The following is a 19466-nucleotide window of genomic DNA, read 5'->3' as shown; positions in this document are numbered from 1 at the left end:
GGCCATGTACTGTACATTGTGCTCTTTAATTTTTGTCTCCTTTTTTTTTTCCTTTTGACACAACCTTTGCAAGTCGGGGTTTTGAATTACGCCCTTTGTTTTACCATATATTGTGATGAAAAAAAAAATTCTATTTTTTTTTTTTTTTCCATCAAGGGCCTTTTCTTGCGTGCGCTCAGCTGTTAGTTTGTAATGATAACAATTAAAGGACACACAACGTTTTACTTACTTTTTATTGGATTTTTTTTTTTTTTTGAGGCAGAATGAGAAACTTCTATTTTGGTTTTTGAATTCCTTCTTTTTTATTAAATCAGATAATTTTTATTGGAAAATAAACCACTTCATTACATTTTCCAAAATGCAATCAAAGCCCAAATTGTCCTAGATTGGACTTTTATGGATGCCACGATACCAAATATGCTTTTTTAATAATCTTTTTAACTTCTTTATTTTTGGGTGAAGAAAAAAGTGTGACGGTTTAATCATTTATATATATATTTTTTTAATTTACATTTTTAGTTTATCACTTATACATCACTGGAATCTGTTCTTCCTTGCCTCTTGAATAATTCCTTTTGTTTTCTTATTGCGCAGGAAGCGGGATTATGAAGGATTTCTCTGCACACTGCTCCTGCCCGGTGAATCCCAGAGTTCAGGATTCGCACTACGAGCCTTCAACATCGAACTGTCCCAGGGAGGTATCCTGGTGTTCAGTGCTCGCACCCCCGGCCTGCCCTTACTGCAGACACTGACCTGCGGGGGGCGTTGTTATTAATCACACCTAGTGACATAGTAGAGGAGACTGACTCCATTGACTTCTACTGACGTCTATCAGCTCTCGTCACCGCTGTAAGCAGGGGCAGCCATGTCATTGGTGCAACCTGGGAGAGATATTTGGGGTAGGGAAAAGCCTCACCAGACTAGTCCCATTCATTCATCTGATCCCCGTCTGGCTCTTTAAACTTAACTTCTCTGAAACGTCGGCGCTTTTCATAGTAAACATACTCGCCATCAGTTGTGCAGCCAGGGCCTGATACTTGCTGCCCGCGGTTCACGCAGAATGAACATAATGTCAGGATTCTTTTTCATGTAAACCCTCCGGTCATACAAAACATTACTATAACAGTACTAGTACTGCGGAGGTCGGGTCCCCTGCTTTGATGCAGGCTTCGGCACTGAGCCCACCTCAAAGCCGGGACATGTCAGCTGTTTTGAACAGCTTACATGTGCCCGCAATAGCGGCAGGTGAAATCGCGATTCACCCGCCGCTTAAAATAGTTAAATGCCGCTGTCAAACGCTGACAGCGGCATTTAACCGGCGCATCCAGCCACTCGGCCGGAAATGAGCGCATCGCCGACCCCCGTCACATGATCGGGGGTCAGCGATGTGTCGGCATAGCAACCAGAGGTCTCCTTGAGACCTCTATGGTTGCTGATGCCGGCCTGCTGCGAGCGCCACCCTGTGGTCGGCTGTTGTGAATTCTGTTGTCAAGCTCCCTCCTGTGGTCATGAATGGTACTTCGGCTGGTTCTGTCCATGGGCTTCCTCTGGTGGTTGTGAGTGGGGCTGCGGCTTCTGAGTTTCCTTCCACAGGTGACGAGGTTAATTCGTTAGCTGGCTGCTCTATTTAACTCCACTTAGATCATTGCTCCATGCCACCTGTCAATGTTCCAGTATTGGTCTAGTTCGCTCCTGGATCGTTCTTGTGACCTGTCTTCCCAGCAGAAGCTAAGTTCCTGCTTGTTTTTCTTTTGTTTGCTATTTTTCTGTCCAGCTTGCTATTTTGATTTTTGTCTTGCTTGCTGGAAGCTCTGGGACGCAGAGGGTGCGCCTCCGCACCGTGAGTCGGTGCGGAGGGTCTTTTTGCGCCCTCTGCGTGGTCTTTTTGTAGTTTTTTGTGCTGACCGCAAAGTTACCTTTCCTATCCTCTGTCTGTTCAGTAAGTCGGGCCTCACTTTGCTAAATCTATTTCATCTCTGTGTCTGTAATTTTCATCTTTACTCACAGTCATTATATGTGGGGGGCTGCCTTTTCCTTTGGGGAATTTCTCTGAGGCAAGGTAGGCTTTATTTTCCTATCTTCAGGGCTAGCTAGTTCCTTAGGCTGTGACGAGTTGCATAGGGAGCGTTAGGAGCAATCCACGGCTATTTCTAGTGTGTGTGATAGGATTAGGGATTGCAGTCAGCAGAGTTCCCACGTCTCAGAGCTCGTCCTATATTATTAGTAACTATCAGGTCATTCCGTGTGCTCTTAACCACCAGGTCCATTGTTGTCCTAACCACCAGGTCATAACAGTACAGGTGGCCAAAAGTATTAATGCATCTCAATAGAGGGATAAGAGAAGTTCTGAGACCATTTTTTTTTCTTTGCAGTGTTTTTTGTCTCTCTTTTCCCCTTTACCTCTGGGTGGTTCAGGATACAGGTGTAGATATGGACATTCAAGGTCTGTCCTCTTGTATGGATAATCTCACTACAAGGGTACAAAACATTCAAGATTTTGTGGTTCAGAATCCGATGTTAGAGCCTAGGATTCCTATTCCTGATTTGTTTTTTGGGGATAGATCTAAGTTTCTGAATTTCAAAAATAATTGTAAATTGTTTCTTGCTTTGAAACCTCGCTCCTCAGGTGACCCTGTTCAACAAGTGAAAATCATTATTTCTTTGTTACGTGGCGACCCTCAAGACTGGGCATTTTCCCTTGCGCCAGGAGATCCTGCATTGCGTGATGTTGATACGTTTTTTCTGGCGTTCGGATTGCTTTATGATGAACCAAATTCAGTGGATCAGGCAGAGAAAATCTTGCTGGCTCTGTGTCAGGGTCAGGATGAGGTAGAGATATATTGTCAGAAGTTTAGGAAGTGGTCTGTGCTCACTCAGTGGAATGAATGTGCCCTGGCAGCAATCTTCAGAAAGGGTCTCTCTGAAGCCCTTAAGGATGTCATGGTGGGATTTCCCATGCCTGCTGGTCTGAATGAGTCTATGTCTTTGGCCATTCAGATCGATCGACGCTTGCGTGAGCGTAAAGCTGTGCACCATTTGGCGGTATTATCTGAGCATAGACCTGAGCCTATGCAATGTGATAGGACTTTGACCAGAGCTGAACGGCAAGAACACAGACGTCGGAATGGGCTGTGTTTTTACTGTGGTGATTCCACTCATGCTATCTCCGATTGTCCTAAGCGCACTAAGCGGTTCGCTAGGTCTGACACCATTGGTACGGTACAGTCGAAATTTCTTTTGTCCGTTACTCTGATTTGCTCTTTGTCATCCTATTCTGTAATGGCATTTGTGGATTCAGGCGCTGCCCTGAATTTGATGGACTTGGAGTTTGCTAGGCGCTGTGGTTTTTTCTTGGAGCCCTTGCAGTATCCTATTCCATTGAGAGGAATTGATGCTACGCCTTTGGCCAAGAATAAGCCTCAGTATTGGACCCAGCTGACCATGTGCATGGCTCCTGCACATCAGGAGGATATTCGCTTTTTGGTGTTGCATAATCTGCATGATGTGAAGGCTGATGCCTTGTCAAGGAGTTTTGTGCCCGACTCTCCGGGTGTTCCTGAGCCGGCGGGTATTCTCAAAGAGGGGGTAATTTTGTCTGCCATCTCCCCTAATTTGCGGCGGGTGCTGCAAAAATGTCAGGCTGATAGACCTGACCGTTGCCCAGCGGAGAAACTGTTTGTCCCTGATAGATGGACTAGTAGAGTTATCTCTGAGGTTCATTGTTCGGTGTTGGCTGGTCATCCTGGAATCTTTGGTACCAGAGATTTGGTGGCTAGATCCTTTTGGTGGCCGTCTTTGTCGCGGGATGTGCGTTCTTTTGTGCAGTCCTGTGGGACTTGTGCTCGGGCTAAGCCCTGCTGTTCTCGTGCCAGTGGGTTGCTTTTGCCCTTGCCGGTCCCGAAGAGGCCCTGGACGCATATTTCTATGGATTTTATTTCGGATCTCCCTGTCTCTCAAAAGATGTCGGTCATTTGGGTGGTTTGTGATCGCTTCTCTAAGATGGTCCATTTGGTACCCTTGTCTAAATTGCCTTCCTCCTCTGATTTGGTGCCATTGTTTTTCCAGCATGTGGTTCGTTTACATGGTATTCCGGAGAACATCGTTTCGGACAGAGGTTCCCAGTTTGTTTCGAGGTTTTGGCGAGCCTTTTGTGCTAGGATGGGCATTGATTTGTCTTTTTCCTCGGCTTTCCATCCTCAGACAAATGGCCAAACCGAACGTACTAATCAAACTTTGGAGACATATCTGAGATGCTTTGTTTCTGCTGATCAGGATGATTGGGTGTCCTTTTTGCCTTTGGCTGAGTTCGCCCTTAATAATCGGGCCAGCTCGGCTACTTTGGTTTCGCCGTTTTTCTGCAATTCTGGTTTCCATCCTCGTTTCTCTTCAGGGCAGGTTGAGTCTTCGGACTGTCCTGGTGTAGATACTGTGGTGGATAGGTTGCAGCAGATTTGGACTCATGTGGTGGACAATTTGACATTGTCCCAGGAGAAGGCTCAACGTTTCGCTAACCGCCGGCGCTGTGTGGGTCCCCGACTTCGTGTTGGGGATTTGGTTTGGTTGTCGTCTCGTTATGTTCCTATGAAGGTTTCCTCTCCTAAGTTTAAGCCTCGTTTCATTGATCCGTATAAGATTTCTGAGGTTCTCAATCCTGTGTTATTTCGTTTGACCCTTCCAGCTTCTTTTGCCATCCATAATGTATTCCATAGGTCGTTATTGCGGAGATACGTGGCACCTGTGGTTCCATCCGTTGATCCTCCTGCCCCGGTGTTGGTTGAGGGGGAGTTGGAGTATGTGGTGGAGAAGATTTTGGATTCTCGTATTTCGAGACTGCCACTCCAGTACCTGGTCAAGTGGAAGGGTTATGGTCAGGAAGATAATTCCTGGGTCTTTGCCTCTGATGTTCATGCTGCCGATCTGGTTTGTGCCTTTCATTTGGCTCGTCCTGGTCGGCCTGGGGGCTCTGGTGAGGGTTCGTTGACCCCTCCTCAAGGAGGGGGTACTGTTGTGAATTCTGTTGTTGGGCTCCCTCCTGTGGTCATGAGTGGTACTTCGGCTGGTTCTGTCCATGGACTTCCTCTGGTGGTTGTGAGTGGGGCTGCGGCTTCTGAGTTTCCTTCCACAGGTGACGAGGTTAATTCGTTAGCTGCTGCTCTATTTAACTCCACTTAGATCATTGCTCCATGCCACCTGTCAATGTTCCAGTATTGGTAACATAGTAACATAGTTAGTAAGGCCGAAAAAAGACATTTGTCCATCCAGTTCAGCCTATATTCCATCATAATAAATACCCAGATCTACGTCCTTCTACAGAACCTAATAATTGTATGATACAATATTGTTCTGCTCCAGGAAGACATCCAGGCCTCTCTTGAACCCCTCGACTGAGTTCGCCATCACCACCTCCTCAGGCAAGCAATTCCAGATTCTCACTGCCCTAACAGTAAAGAATCCTCTTCTATGTTGGTGGAAAAACCTTCTCTCCTCCAGACGCAAAGAATGCCCCCTTGTGCCCATCACCTTCCTTGGTATAAACAGATCCTCAACGAGATATTTGTATTGTCCCCTTATATACTTATACATGGTTATTAGATCGCCCCTCAGTCGTCTTTTTTCTAGACTAAATAATCCTAATTTCGCTAATCTATCTGGGTATTGTAGTTCTCCCATCCCCTTTATTAATTTTGTTGCCCTCCTTTGTACTCTCTCTAGTTCCATTATATCCTTCCTGAGCACCGGTGCCCAAAACTGGACACAGTACTCCATGTGCGGTCTAACTAGGGATTTGTACAGAGGCAGTATAATGCTCTCATCATGTGTATCCAGACCTCTTTTAATGCACCCCATGATCCTGTTTGCCTTGGCAGCTGCTGCCTGGCACTGGCTGCTCCAGGTAAGTTTATCATTAACTAGGATCCCCAAGTCCTTCTCCCTGTCAGATTTACCCAGTGGTTTCCCATTCAGTGTGTAATGGTGATATTGATTCCTTCTTCCCATGTGTATAACCTTACATTTATCATTGTTAAACCTCATCTGCCACCTTTCAGCCCAAGTTTCCAACTTATCCAGATCCATCTGTAGCAGAATACTATCTTCTCTTGTATTAACTGCTTTACATAGTTTTGTATCATCTGCAAATATCGATATTTTACTGTGTAAACCTTCTACCAGATCATTAACCCCTCTGTGACCTTAGACGTACTATCCCGTCGAGGTGCCCTGGGCTTATCTGACCCTGGACGGGATAGTACGTCATAGCCGATCGGCCGCGCTCACGGGGGGAGCGCGGCCGATCGCGGCCGGGTGTCAGCTGCTTATCGCAGCTGACATCCGGCACTATGTGCCAGGAGCGGTCACGGACCGCCCCCGGCACATTAACCCCTGGCACACCGCGATCAAAGATGATCGCGATGTGCCGGCGGTGCAGGGAAGCACCGCGCAGGGAGGGGGCTCCCTGCGGGCTTCCCTGAGACCCCCGCAGCAACGCGATGTGATCGCGTTGCTGCGAGGGTCTCCTCACCTCCCTCCTTGCTCGAGCCCCGGATCCAAGATGGCCGCGGATCCGGGTCCTGCAGGGAGGGAGGTGGCTTCACAGAGCCTGCTCAGAGCAGGCACTGTGAAGGCTGCAGCGCTGTATGTCAGATCAGTGATCTGACAGAGTGCTGTGCAAACTGTCAGATCACTGATCTGTGATGTCCCCCCCTGGGACAAAGTAAAAAAGTAAAAAAAAAATTTTCCAAATGTGTAAAAAAAATAAAAAAAAATATTCCAAAATAATGAAAAAAAAAAAAATATATTATTCCCATAAATACATTTCTTCATCTAAATAAAAAAAAAAAACCAATAAAAGTACACATATTTAGTATCGCCGCGTCCGTAACGACCCGACCTATAAAACTGTCCCACTAGTTAACCCCTTCAGTAAACACCGTAAGAAAAAAAAAAAAAAAACGAGGCAAAAAACAACGCTTTATTATCATACCGCCGAACAAAAAGTGGAATAACACGCGATCAAAAGGACAGATATAAATAACCATGGTACCGCTGAAAGCGTCATATTGTCCTGCAAAAAAAGAGCCGCCATACAGCATCATCAGCAAAAAAATAAAAAAGTTATAGTCCTGAGAATAAAGCGATGCAAAAATAATTATTTTTTCTGTAAAATAGTTTTTATCGTATAAAAGCACCAAACCATAAAAAAATGATATAAATGAGGTATCGCTGTAATCGTACTGACCCAAAGAATAAAACTGCTTTATCAATTTTACCAAACGCGGAACGGTATTAAACGCCTCCCCCAAAAGAAATTCATGAATAGCTGGTTTTTGGTCATTCTGCCTCACAAAAATCGGAATAAAAAGCGATCAAAAACTGTCACGTGCCCAAAAATGTTTTCAATAAAAACGTCAACTCGTCCCGCAAAAAACAAGACCTTACATGACTCTGTGGACCAAAATATGGAAAAATTATAGCTCTCAAAATGTGGTATTGCAAAAAATATTTTTTGCAATAAAAAGGGTCTTTCAGTGTGTGACGGCTGCCAATCATAAAAATCCGCTAAAAAACTCGCTATAAAAGTAAATCAAACCCCCCTTCATCACCCCCTTAGTTAGGGAAAAATAAAAAAAAATGTATTTATTTCCATTTTCCCATTAGGGCTAGGGTTAGGGCTAGGATTAGGGTTAGGGTTAGGGCTAGGGTTAGGGCTAGGGCTAGGGTTAGGGCTAGGGTTAGGGTTAGGGTTAGGGCTAGGGTTAGGGCTAGGGTTAGGGCTAGGGTTAGGGTTAGGGCTAGGGTTAGGGCTAGGGTTAGGGTTAGGGCTAGGGTTAGGGCTAGGGTTAGGGCTAGGGTTAGGGCTAGGGTTAGGGCTAGGGTTCGGGTTAGGGCTAGGGTTAGGGTTAGGGTTGGGGCTACAGTTAGGTTTGGGGCTAAAGTTAGGGTTAGGGTTTAGATTACATTTACAGTTGGGAATAGGGTTGGGATTAGGGTTAGGGGTGTGTCAGGGTTAGAGGTGTGGTTAGGGTTACCGTTGGAATTAGGGTTAGGGGTGTGTTTAGATTAGGGTTTCAGTTATAATTGGGGGGTTTCCACTGTTTCGGCACATCAGGGGCTCTCCAAACACGACATGGCGTCCGATCTCAATTCCAGCCAATTCTGCGTTGAAAAAGTAAAACAGTGCTCCTTCCCTTCCGAGCTCTCCTGTGTGCCCAAACAGGGGTTTACCCCAACATATGGGGTATCAGCGTACTCAGGACAAATTGGACAACAACTTTTGTGGACCAATTTCTCCTGTTACCCTTGGGAAAATACAAAACTGGGGGCTAAAAAATAATTTTTGTGGGAAAACAAAAAGATTTTTTATTTTCACGGCTCTGCGTTATAAACTGTAGTGAAACACTTGGGGGTTCAAAGTTCTCACAACACATCTAGATAAGTTCATTGAGGGGTCTAGTTTCCAATATGGGGTCACTTGTGGGGGGTTTCTACTGTTTAGGTACATTAGGGGCTCTGCAAACGCAATGTGACGCCTGCAGACCAATCCATCTAAGTCTGCATTCCAAATGATGCTCCTTCCCTTCCGAGCCCTCCCATGCGCCCAAACGGTGGTTCCCCCCCACATATCGGGTATCAGCGTACTCAGGACAAATTGGACAACAACATTTAGGGTCCAATTTCTCCTGCTAACCTTGGAAAAATACAAAACTGGGGGCTAAAATATAATTTTTGTGGAAAAAAAAATATTTTTTATTTGCATGGCTCTGCGTTATAAACTGTAGTGAAATACTTGGGGGTTCAAAGCTCTCACAACACATCAAGATGAGTTCCTTAGGGGGTCTACTTTCCAAAATGGTGTCACTTGTGGGGGGTTTCTACTGTTTAGGTACATTAGGGGCTCTGCAAACGCAATGTGACGCCTGCAGACCATTCCATCTAAGTCTGCATTCCAAATGGCGCTCCTTCCCTTCCGAACCCTCCCATGCGCCCAAACGGTGGTTCCCCCCCACATATGGGGTATCAGCGTACTCAGGACAAATTGGACAACAACTTTTGGGGTCCAATTTCTCCTGTTACCCTAGGGAAAATACAAAACTGGGGGCTAAAAAATAATTTTTGTGGGAAAAAAATTTTGTTTTATTTTTATGGCTCTGCATTATAAACTTCTGTGAAGCCCTTGGTGGGTCAAAGTGCTCACCACACATCCAGATAAGTTCCTTAGGGGGTCTACTTTCCAAAATGGTGTCACTTGTGGGGGGTTTCAATGTTTAGGCACATCAGTGGCTCTCCAAACGCAACATGGCGTCCCATCTCAATTCCTGTCAATTTTGCATTGAAAAGTCAAATAGCGCTCCTTCCCTTCCGAGCTCTCCCATGCGCCCAAACAGTGGTTTACTGCCACATATGGGGTATCAGCGTACTCAGGACAAATTGGACAACAACTTTTTGGGTCCAATTTCTCCTGTTACCCTTGGTAAAATAAAACAAATTGGAGCTGAAGTAAATTTTTTGTGTAAAAAAGTTAAATGTTCATTTTTATTTAAACATTCCAAAAATTCCTATTAAACACCTGAAGGGTTAATAAACTTCTTGAATGTGGTTTTGAGCACCTTGAGGGGTGCAGTTTTTAGAATGGTGTCACACTTGGGCATTTTCTATCATATAGACCCCTCAAAATGACTTCAAATGAGACGTGGTCCCTAAAAAAAAATGGTGTTGTAAAAATGAGAAATTGCTGGTCAACTTTTAACCCTTATAACTCCCTAACAAAAAAAAAAATTGGTTCCAAAATTATGCTGATGTAAAGGAGACATGTGGGAAATGTTACTTATTAAGTATTTTGTGTGACATATCTCTGTGATTTAATTGCATAAAAATTCAAAGTTTGAAAATTGCGAAATTTTCAAAATTTTCGCCAAATTTCCGTTTTTTTCACAAATAAACGCAGGTACTATCAAAGAAATTTTACCACTATCATGAAGTACAATATGTCACGAGAAAACAATGTCAGAATCACCAGGATCCGTTGAAGCGTTTCGGAGTTATAACCTCATATAGGGACAGTGGTCAGAATTGTAAAAATTGGCCTGGTCATTAACGTGCAAACCACCCTTGGGGGTAAAGGGGTTAATGAATATGTTGAAGAGAACAGGTCCCAATACTGACCCCTGCGGTACCCCACTGGTCACAGCGACCCAGTTAGAGACTATACCATTTATAACCACCCTCTGCTTTCTATCACTAAGCCAGTTACTAACCCATTTACACACATTTTCCCCCAGACCAAGCATTCTCATTTTGTGTACCAACCTCTTGTGCGGCACGGTATCAAACGCTTTGGAAAAATCGAGATATACCACGTCCAATGACTCACCGTGGTCCAGCCTATAGCTTACCTCTTCATAAAAACTGATTAGATTGGTTTGACAGGAGCGATTTCTCATAAACCCATGCTGATATGGAGTTAAACAGTTATTCTCATTGAGATAATCCAGAATAACATCCCTCAGAAACCCTTCAAATATTTTACCAACAATAGAGGTTAGACTTACTGGCCTATAATTTCCAGGTTCACTTTTAGAGCCCTTTTTGAATATTGGCACCACATTTGCTATGCGCCAGTCCTGCGGAACAGACCCTGTCGCTATAGAGTCACTAAAAATAAGAAATAATGGTTTATCTATTACATTACTTAGTTCTCTTAGTACTCGTGGGTGTATGCCATCCGGACCCGGAGATTTATCTATTTTAATCTTATTTAGCCGGTTTCGCACCTCTTCTTGGGTTAGATTGGTGACCCTTAATATAGGGTTTTCATTGTTTCTTGGGATTTCACCTAGCATTTCATTTTCCACCGTGAATACCGTGGAGAAGAAGGTGTTTAATATGTTAGCTTTTTCCTCGTCATCTACAACCATTCTTTCCTCACTATTTTTTAAGGGGCCTACATTTTCAGTTTTTATTCTTTTACTATTGATATAGTTGAAGAACAGTTTGGGATTAGTTTTACTCTCCTTAGCAATGTGCTTCTCTGTTTCCTTTTTGGCAGCTTTAATTAGTTTTTTAGATAAAGTATTTTTCTCCCTATAGTTTTTTAGAGCTTCAATGGTGCCATCCTGCTTTAGTAGTGCAAATGCTTTCTTTTTACTGCTAATTGCCTGTCTTACTTCTTTGTTTAGCCACATTGGGTTTTTCCTATTTCTAGTCCTTTTATTCCCACAAGGTATAAACCGCTTACACTGCCTATTTAGGATGTTCTTAAACATTTCCCATTTATTATCTGTATTCTCATTTCTGAGGATATTGTCCCAGTCTACCAGATTAAGGGCATCTCTAGGCTGTTCAAACTTTGCCTTCCTAAAGTTCAATGTTTTTGTGACTCCCTGACAAGTCCCCCTAGTGAAAGACAGGTGAAACTGCACAATATTGTGGTCGCTATTTCCTAAATGCCCAACCACCTGCAGATTTGTTATTCTGTCAGGTCTATTAGATAGTATTAGGTCTAAAAGTGCTGCTCCTCTGGTTGGATTCTGCACCAATTGTGAAAGATAATTTTTCTTGGTTATTAGCAGAAACCTGTTGCCTTTATGGGTTTCACAGGTTTCTGTTTCCCAGTTAATATCCGGGTAGTTAAAGTCCCCCATAACCAGGACCTCATTATGGGTTGCAGCTTCATCTATCTGCTTTAGAAGTAGACTTTCCATGCTTTCTGTTATATTTGGGGGTTTGTAACAGACCCCAATGAGAATTTTGTTACCATTTTTCCCTCCATGAATTTCAACCCATATGGACTCGACATCCTCATTCCCTTCGCTAATATCCTCCCTTAAAGTGGACTTTAGACAAGACTTTACATAGAGACAAACCCCTCCTCCTCTCCGATTTTTACGATCCTTTCTAAACAGACTGTAACCCTGTAAGTTAACTGCCCAGTCATAGCTTTCATCTAACCATGTCTCGGTTATTCCCACTATGTCAAAGTTACCTGTAGATATTTCTGCTTCTAGTTCTTCCATCTTGTTTGTCAGGCTTCTGGCGTTTGCGAGCATGCAGTTTAGAGGATTTTGTTTTGTTCCAATCTCCTCACTGTGGATTGTTTTAGAAATGTTCTTACCTCCCTTCTGAGTATGTTTTCCTGGGTCGTCTTTGTTCGAGTCTAATGTTTTTCTTCCCGTCCCCTCTTTTTCTTCCCGTCCCCTCTTCTTCTAGTTTAACGCCCTCTAGTTCTGGTCTAGTTCACTCCTGGATCGTTCTTGTGACCTACCTTCCCATCAGAAGCTAAGTTCCTGCTTTTTTTTTCTTTTGTTTGCTATTTTTCTGTCCAGCTTGCTATTTTTATTTTTGTCTTGCTTGCTGGAAGCTCTGGGACGCAGAGGGAGCGCCTCCGCACCGTGAGTCGGTGCGGAGGGTCTTTTTGCGCCCTCTGCGTGGTCTTTTTGTAGTTTTTTGTGCTGACCGCAAAGTTACCTTTCCTATCCTCTGTCTGTTCAGTAAGTCGGGCCTCACTTTGCTAAATCTATTTCATCTCTGTGTCTGTAATTTTCATCTTTACTCACAGTCATTATATGTGGGGGGCTGCCTTTTCCTTTGGGGAATTTCTCTGAGGCGAGGTAGGCTTTATTTTTCTATCTTTAGGGCTAGCTAGTTCCTTAGGCTGTGACGAGTTGCATAGGGAGCGTTAGGAGCAATCCACGGCTATTTCTAGTGTGTGTGATAGGATTAGGGATTGCGGTCAGCAGAGTTCCCACGTCTCAGAGCTCGTCCTATATTATTAGTAACTATCAGGTCATTCCGTGTGCTCTTAACCACCAGGTCCATTGTTGTCCTAACCACCAGGTCATAACAGTCGGCGCTCATAGCAAGCCTGTAATTCAGCTACATAGGAGCGATCTGATGATCGCTGCTATGTAGCAGAGCCGATCAGGCTATGCCAGCTTCTCTCCTCCCATGAAGGCTATTGAAGCATGGCAAAAGTTAAAAAAAAAAAAAAATAAAAGTTTAAATCACCCCCCTTTCACCCCATTCAAAATAAAAAAAAAAAAAAAAAAAATCAAACCTACACACATTTGGTATCGCCCGATCTATCAATAAAAAAAAAAAGATTAACCTGATCGCTAAACAGCATAGCGAGAAAAAATTTGAAACGCCAGAATTACGGTTTTTTGGTTGCCATGACATTGCATTAAAATGTAATAACGGGCGATCAAAGGAACGTATCTGCACCAAAAAGGTATCATTAAATTGTCAGCTTGGCACGCAAAAAATAAGCCCCCACCTGACCCCAGATCACGAAAAATGGAGACGCTACGAGTATTGGAAAATTGCGCAATTTTTTTTTTTTTTAGCAAAGTTTGGAATTTTTTTTACCACTTAGATAAAACGTAGCCTAGACATGTTTGGTGTCTATGAACTTGTACTGATCTGGAGAATCATAATGGCAGGTCAGTTTTAGCATTTAGTGAACCTAGCAAAAAAGCCAAACAAAAAACCAGTGTGGGATTGCACTTTTTTTTTGCAATTTCACCGCACTTGGAATTTTTTCCCGTTTTCTAGTACACGACATGCTAAAACCAATGATGTCGTTCAAAAGTACAAAACCAAAAAAGGGGTAACTAAGGACCCTAGAAAAATCTAGCTCCTATTTTATGCAGCTATCTATCAGCTCTATATACCCCTGATGAACCCCCACTATACATAGATGGGGGAGAAACGCGTCGGGCATTGTTGTGGGGAGATTGCTATCTAGCGCTTGATGCGAATGGTATTCTAGTTGTGCCGGACATCTCCGCAAGCCTGCAGATGAGTATCAATGATATGGCATTTTTTGGGGGATGATTGTGTCCCTCCATGTATGAGAATATATTGCCTCTCTGGGGGCCCCAGGCTTGTGGGGTCGGCCTGTTACATTACTGCAGCATGCACTTAAGATAACTTGTCTATAAGATTTTATCTACTTGATAGATCATGCTTATTGCAATGTGCACTTTAAATGGGATAGGTACAATATATGGTGATATCTATTTACCCTGAGGTGCTATTTGATTCCCATTTTCTTCTTTGTGATACATGTCTCTTTAATAATGCACTGGCTCATTGAGACGTCTCGACATATAATTTTGACCACTATCTGTAGAGGTGGTTTTTTGTTATGGTGCATGTCAGTATGCAGTAAATAGTGTGTTTTTCATTTGATATACACACTATAAGCATCCATGTATTATATTGTATGAGCGCTTTTTTGTATATGGACAATATTAAAATCATACAGTATCATCTCATTTACCCATTTTGAGATCTCTGCATTTACACATATAAGAGCATATTTGTGCTATATTATAGAGATACCCGATATTGGACTATTTGGGTGTATCTCTTAGGGGATGAGACATTGTCTCATTTTTTTTTTGTATATATTTTTTGTTTCTATTTTTTATTATTATTATTATTTTTTTTATTTTTTTTGTGTGTGTTTCTCTTTATTTTTGGGTTTTTTGGGAGTTTTTGTGTACATTTCTTTATTTCTATCCCTATTTAGGGACTTTGTAGGGTTCCTAGGGTTAGTCGACGCGGAGTGGGGGCGCCTACCGTTTCAAATTAGGGTGGCTACCCCCACTGCCAGGTAGGATTTTCCTTTAGGGATGTTGTTAGGATCTCCTAGGGTTCCTTATTTAGGGAATTCTAGGGACTTGTGAGGGTCGAGTCGACGCGGAGTGGGGGCGCCTACCGCAGAAAATTAGGGTGCCAACCTCCACTGGCAGGTAGGATTCAGCGTAGTGACTTACTAGGACCTAATAGGTACATAATTTGTCTATTTAATTCGTTTTTACTTGTGTCATGATTAAGAGATTTTTTATTATTGGTTCAATAAACGTTATATTTTAGGGATCCTTGTTGTTTAGGTGTTTTGTCGTTCAAAAGTACTACTTGTCCCACAAAAAATAAGCCCTCACATAGCCAAATTGATGGAGAAATAAAAAAGTTATGGCTCTGGGAAAGCAGGGAGCGAAAAATGAGAACGCAAAAACGGAAAAGGGCAAGGTCATGAAGGGGTTAAAGAAACCCTATCACTTCTGGAAAAAAAAGCACAAAGATGACAATAAATGAAATTCTAAGACTTTTTTTTTTGAGTATATGTAATTAGCAAATCAGATGATTCCTCTCAGTATTTAAGGGACGTAGGTTGTCCTTGTGTATTACACCAGATAAAGGAGGAAGATACAGCCGCAACCTCTATAGGGTTAACCTGAAACTGGAGGGTATGGTTGTTTCTAAAGGCCCAATCTACTAGAGGGGGTAGTAGCTGCTTGTAAAGGGTAAATTGACTATGTGAGGAGGGGCATAGCTGCATCTCAAGGGTTAATGAGTTTCTCACTACATATACGCTGAGGAGAAGCCATGACAGGTTTTACCACAGTAGCTGCTTCTTTGGTCCTTTCCCTGCTGTTCCACAGTACACAGGAACCTATCTTACTTCGTCATATACCTATTTCCATCATGGAGACAGCAGCACAGATCTCTGCTGTGTTTCCATGCTGCACACCGAGTCTCACACCACAAAGTGTTATCTCCCAGCTCGGAGGCAGAAAGCGTCTAGTTGTTGGACCTCCAGTGATCTGGATGTCAAGGACAGGTGATAGCGTCTTCTCAGTGGACAACCCTTTTTACTGCTAGTTGTGGGCTGAGGTAAGTGCGTGCAGCTGCATACTATTGTATTAAAAATGTGGATCACATGTGGTCTTAAAGGGGTGGTCCGCTTCAGCTTCATGTTTTAGGGGTGGAGATGACAAGATTTTGTGGCCCTTACTATTAGTACTCTAAGTTCTCCTCCTTCCTCACAGACTCTACAGATCTCCTGTTCTCAAAGACGTAGATGGAGGAGCATGTGAGCAGACCTGTCTACGAGCCTCCCCCAGTCCAGAATCCTTCCCCCTATCTGCAGTTTTTATTAATTGGAGGCAAATGATGGGCAGGTCTGGTTACGGGTCGGAGAGGCCATAAGGGGTTGTTCACATTGCATTTTGGTTGTTCTGTGTGAACCTCTGACGGAGCCGTGCAGTGCGGTGAGACAGAGGACTCAAGAGGACTCGCTTTGTTTTTGCTTCCAGCGCTGTCCATCGTTTTAGACTTTATGTTCTTGTGTCCTGCTGGGAAAAACACAAATGTTGTTAGTTTGAACTCAGCTGAATCCTGGTTTTTTTTGTTTATTTTTGGTGGATGTTCTAGAGAAAAACTTTATGAAAGTTCTAAAACACAATCTGAATGTGACATAAAATCATGTTTCCAACCTATCTGTTAAAAGGATTGTCCACATTTTTTTAAGCACAAAATATGAGGTGTTGAGAATCGTTGATGGATTTCTACCACTGTCCCCTTATTTAAAATGTAAAGTTTTTAAAAAAAAAATGTCTTACATTTTTTTCTTAAGGTGAAAGATTCTGTATCTCAGAAGAATCTCGGGCTGATGAGGATGCAGTTCTGGAGGGAGAGTATTGATGACATATACAAGGAGGATCCTCCACATCACCCTGTAGCTCTCGAACTGTGCAAGGTACCTTCATTCATGACTCCTTAAACGATCACTGAGGTCTGTGATCACTGTAGAAATGTGCAAGATCCCTAACTAAAGGTGGGGTGCAGTTTATTGCAGCAAATTGCAGGTACAAAAACCCCACAGATCTTCTTATGTTGTAAAGAACCCACATTTAGTGCAGACCTTGTAGAGGGAGTAAGCGCCTGCCGCTCCCCATCGTTCTCTATGGCACGGCCAGAGATTGCTGAGTACTGCTCGCAGTCCTAAAGGGGAAGATGCCCATCCTTAACTATGCTCAAACGGGACAGAAATCCTCCTTTTTGGGGTGAAAGGAGGAGCAAACCCTCACACATTTGGTAGCTACTTAAATATCTGTTTTTTTTTCCAGTGTTTTTTTTTCTCAAAGAATAGATGGGAAGGAGCGATGGTGGGGAGGAGCGATGGTGGGGAGGAGTGAATATGGGAGGCGCACGGGATGGTGGGGAGGAGCTATGGGAGGAGTGATGGTGGGAAGGAGTGATGGTGGGGAGGAGCGATGGTGGGGAGGAGTGAATATGGGAGGCGCACGGGATGGTGGGGAGGAGCGATCGTGGGGAGGAGCTATGGGAGGAGTGATGGTGGGAAGGAGTGATGGTGGGGAGGAGCGATGGTGGGGAGGAGTGAATATGGGAGGCGCACGAGATGGTGGGGAGGAGCGATGGTGGGGAGGAGCTATGGGAGGAGTGATGGTGGGAAGGAGTGATGGTGGGGAGGAGCGATGGTGGGGAGGAGTGAATATGGGAGGCGCACGGGATGGTGGGGAGGAGCTATGGGAGGAGTGATGGTGGGGAGGAGCGATGGTGGGGAGGAGTGAATATGGGAGGCGCACGGGATGGTGGGGAGGAGCTATGGGAGGAGTGATGGTGGGAAGGAGTGATGGTGGGGAGGAGTGAATATGGGAGGCGCACGCGATGGTGGGGAGGAGCTATGGGAGGAGTGATGGTGGGAAGGAGCGATGGTGGGGATGAGCGATGGTGGGGAGGAGCGATGGTGGGAAAGAGTGAATATGGGAGGCGCACGCGATGGTTGGGAGGAGCGATGGTGGGGAGAAGTGAATATGGGAGGCGCACGGGATGGTGGGGAGGAGCTATGGGAGGAGTGATGGTGGGAAGGAGTGATGGTGGGGAGGAGCGATGGTGGGGAGGAGTGAATATGGGAGGCGCACGCGATGGTGGGGAGGAGCTATGGGAGGAGTGATGGTGGGAAGGAGCGATGGTGGGGAGGAGCGATGGTGGGGAGGAGTGAATATGGGAGGCGCACGCGATGGTGGGGAGGAGCTATGGGAGGAGTGATGGTGGGAAGGAGCGATGGTGGGGAGGAGCGATGGTGGGAAAGAGTGAATATGGGAGGCGCACGCGATGGTTGGGAGGAGCGATGGTTGGGAGGAGCGATGGTTGGGAGGAGCTATGGGAGGATCAGTGGTGGAAAGGAGCTATGGGAGGATTGTTGGTGGGAAGGAGTGATGGTGGGCACAATGGTGGAAAGGAGCTATGGGAGGATTGTTGGTGGGAAGGAGTGATGGTGGGCACAATGGTGGAAAGGAGCTATGGGAGGATTGTTGGTGGGAAGGAGTGGTACCACATATCCTGTATTGTAACTAATAACGTTTTTTTATTGTTATTAGGCTGTCCAGAAGCACAAGCTGACAAAAAGATGGCTGACTAGAGTTATCGACGAGAGGGTGAGTTTTCTGACTTCCTCTGCTCTGCGCCACATACTATTCCTATCGCTAGCATAAACTGAAGCTGACCACATGGTGCAATTATTCAGGGGCTTCAAGACCTGTTAAAATTCAGAGCAAAAAGGGGGTTTCACACCATAAGGGTACGTGCACACAACTTCTTCATCAAGCAGATTTGGAGTTGGTCCGCTTCATAACCCACCTGATGTAGTACTCAAAAGAACAAACATATTAATTTATCTGTAAAATATATATAATATTCTATATAAATGTGTATAAATTTGACTCGCTGTTCATATGTTCCACTCTTTTGGTGTCTTCCGCTCTATACTTAAAGGGGTTGTCCGCTATTGAACAGGTGGGCAGAAATAGTATGGCTCTGGCGACAATGAGTAGAAATATTATGGCTCTTGGCAGAAGGCGCAAAAACAATAAAAAATGTTAAGGTGAATCAAAGCTGCTATCTGAAGATAGGGAACTTGGATTTTGAGCCCCAATGGGGACAGTGCTGATAATGTCTGTAAAGGACTGGGGAATTAATGGCGCTATATAAAGTGAGTAAAATCGAATAAAGCCCACGACTGGCGCACATTACATACTCTGCATTGAACTGCTCGGTCTTGATGTCTGTCGTCTTGTACAGAGATACAGATATGATCTGCAGATGCTTCAGGCCGCCGGCTGGTTTTTTTTTTTTTACGATTCCACATGGTGCAGTATGAGCCTCTCATCATCCATGTAACACCAGTCATCACACTGAATTTTCTTATCAAAAAACGGAGAACTCAGTTTTGTTTTTTTTTCAATATAAATAACAATTATTTTTCTTACAGATAAATGACATGTAAAAACATGAGGGTTATAAGGTAGCACAAGATGTGACCACATGTGGTACAACCATATACTATACGTAGTGGGGTTATAATCGTGGTTTTCATTTTCACGAATACAGCTTTATTACATCACAGACAAAAAGTATGTTAAAAGTTGTATCTAATGCCCACCGCATATGTAACAATATACATAGATGGATGAGAATAACTTCACATAGAGAAAAGCAACATAACCTGCAAGTAAACTTATTATGAGACGGTTCAAACAGACTACGGTAATTATGCAGATTTATTTTTTTGGTAGCTAAGGATGAAAAAGTAATTTTCCTTTTTCAACTGTCTTGATACACAAAAAGTCAAGTCTATATATTTGGCTGGAATGCCTATG

At 43.9% G+C, this 19466-nt stretch overlaps 1 protein-coding gene across 3 annotated transcripts in view; it reads left to right on the top strand.

The window, feature by feature from the left end:
• NDUFAF6 (NADH:ubiquinone oxidoreductase complex assembly factor 6) overlaps nucleotides 1-19466 on the top strand; it is a 97608-nt gene that overhangs the window by 1128 nt on the left and 77014 nt on the right. For 2 of the 3 annotated variants that reach the window (XM_069731687.1, XM_069731686.1), the window contains exons 2-4: nucleotides 595-695; nucleotides 16422-16543; nucleotides 18189-18245. In XM_069731687.1, the coding sequence (XP_069587788.1) occupies nucleotides 595-695; nucleotides 16422-16543; nucleotides 18189-18245 (280 nt within the window). Of the gene's footprint in view, nucleotides 1-594; nucleotides 699-16420; nucleotides 16544-18188; nucleotides 18246-19466 lie in introns of all 3 variants that reach the window. The other variant, XM_069731688.1, reaches the window with a different exon arrangement.

The sequence above is a fragment of the Ranitomeya imitator genome, chromosome 6 (assembly GCF_032444005.1).
Source record: "Ranitomeya imitator isolate aRanImi1 chromosome 6, aRanImi1.pri, whole genome shotgun sequence".
Lineage (NCBI taxonomy): Eukaryota > Metazoa > Chordata > Amphibia > Anura > Dendrobatidae > Ranitomeya > Ranitomeya imitator.
This window is presented reverse-complemented; position numbering and strand designations above follow the sequence as displayed.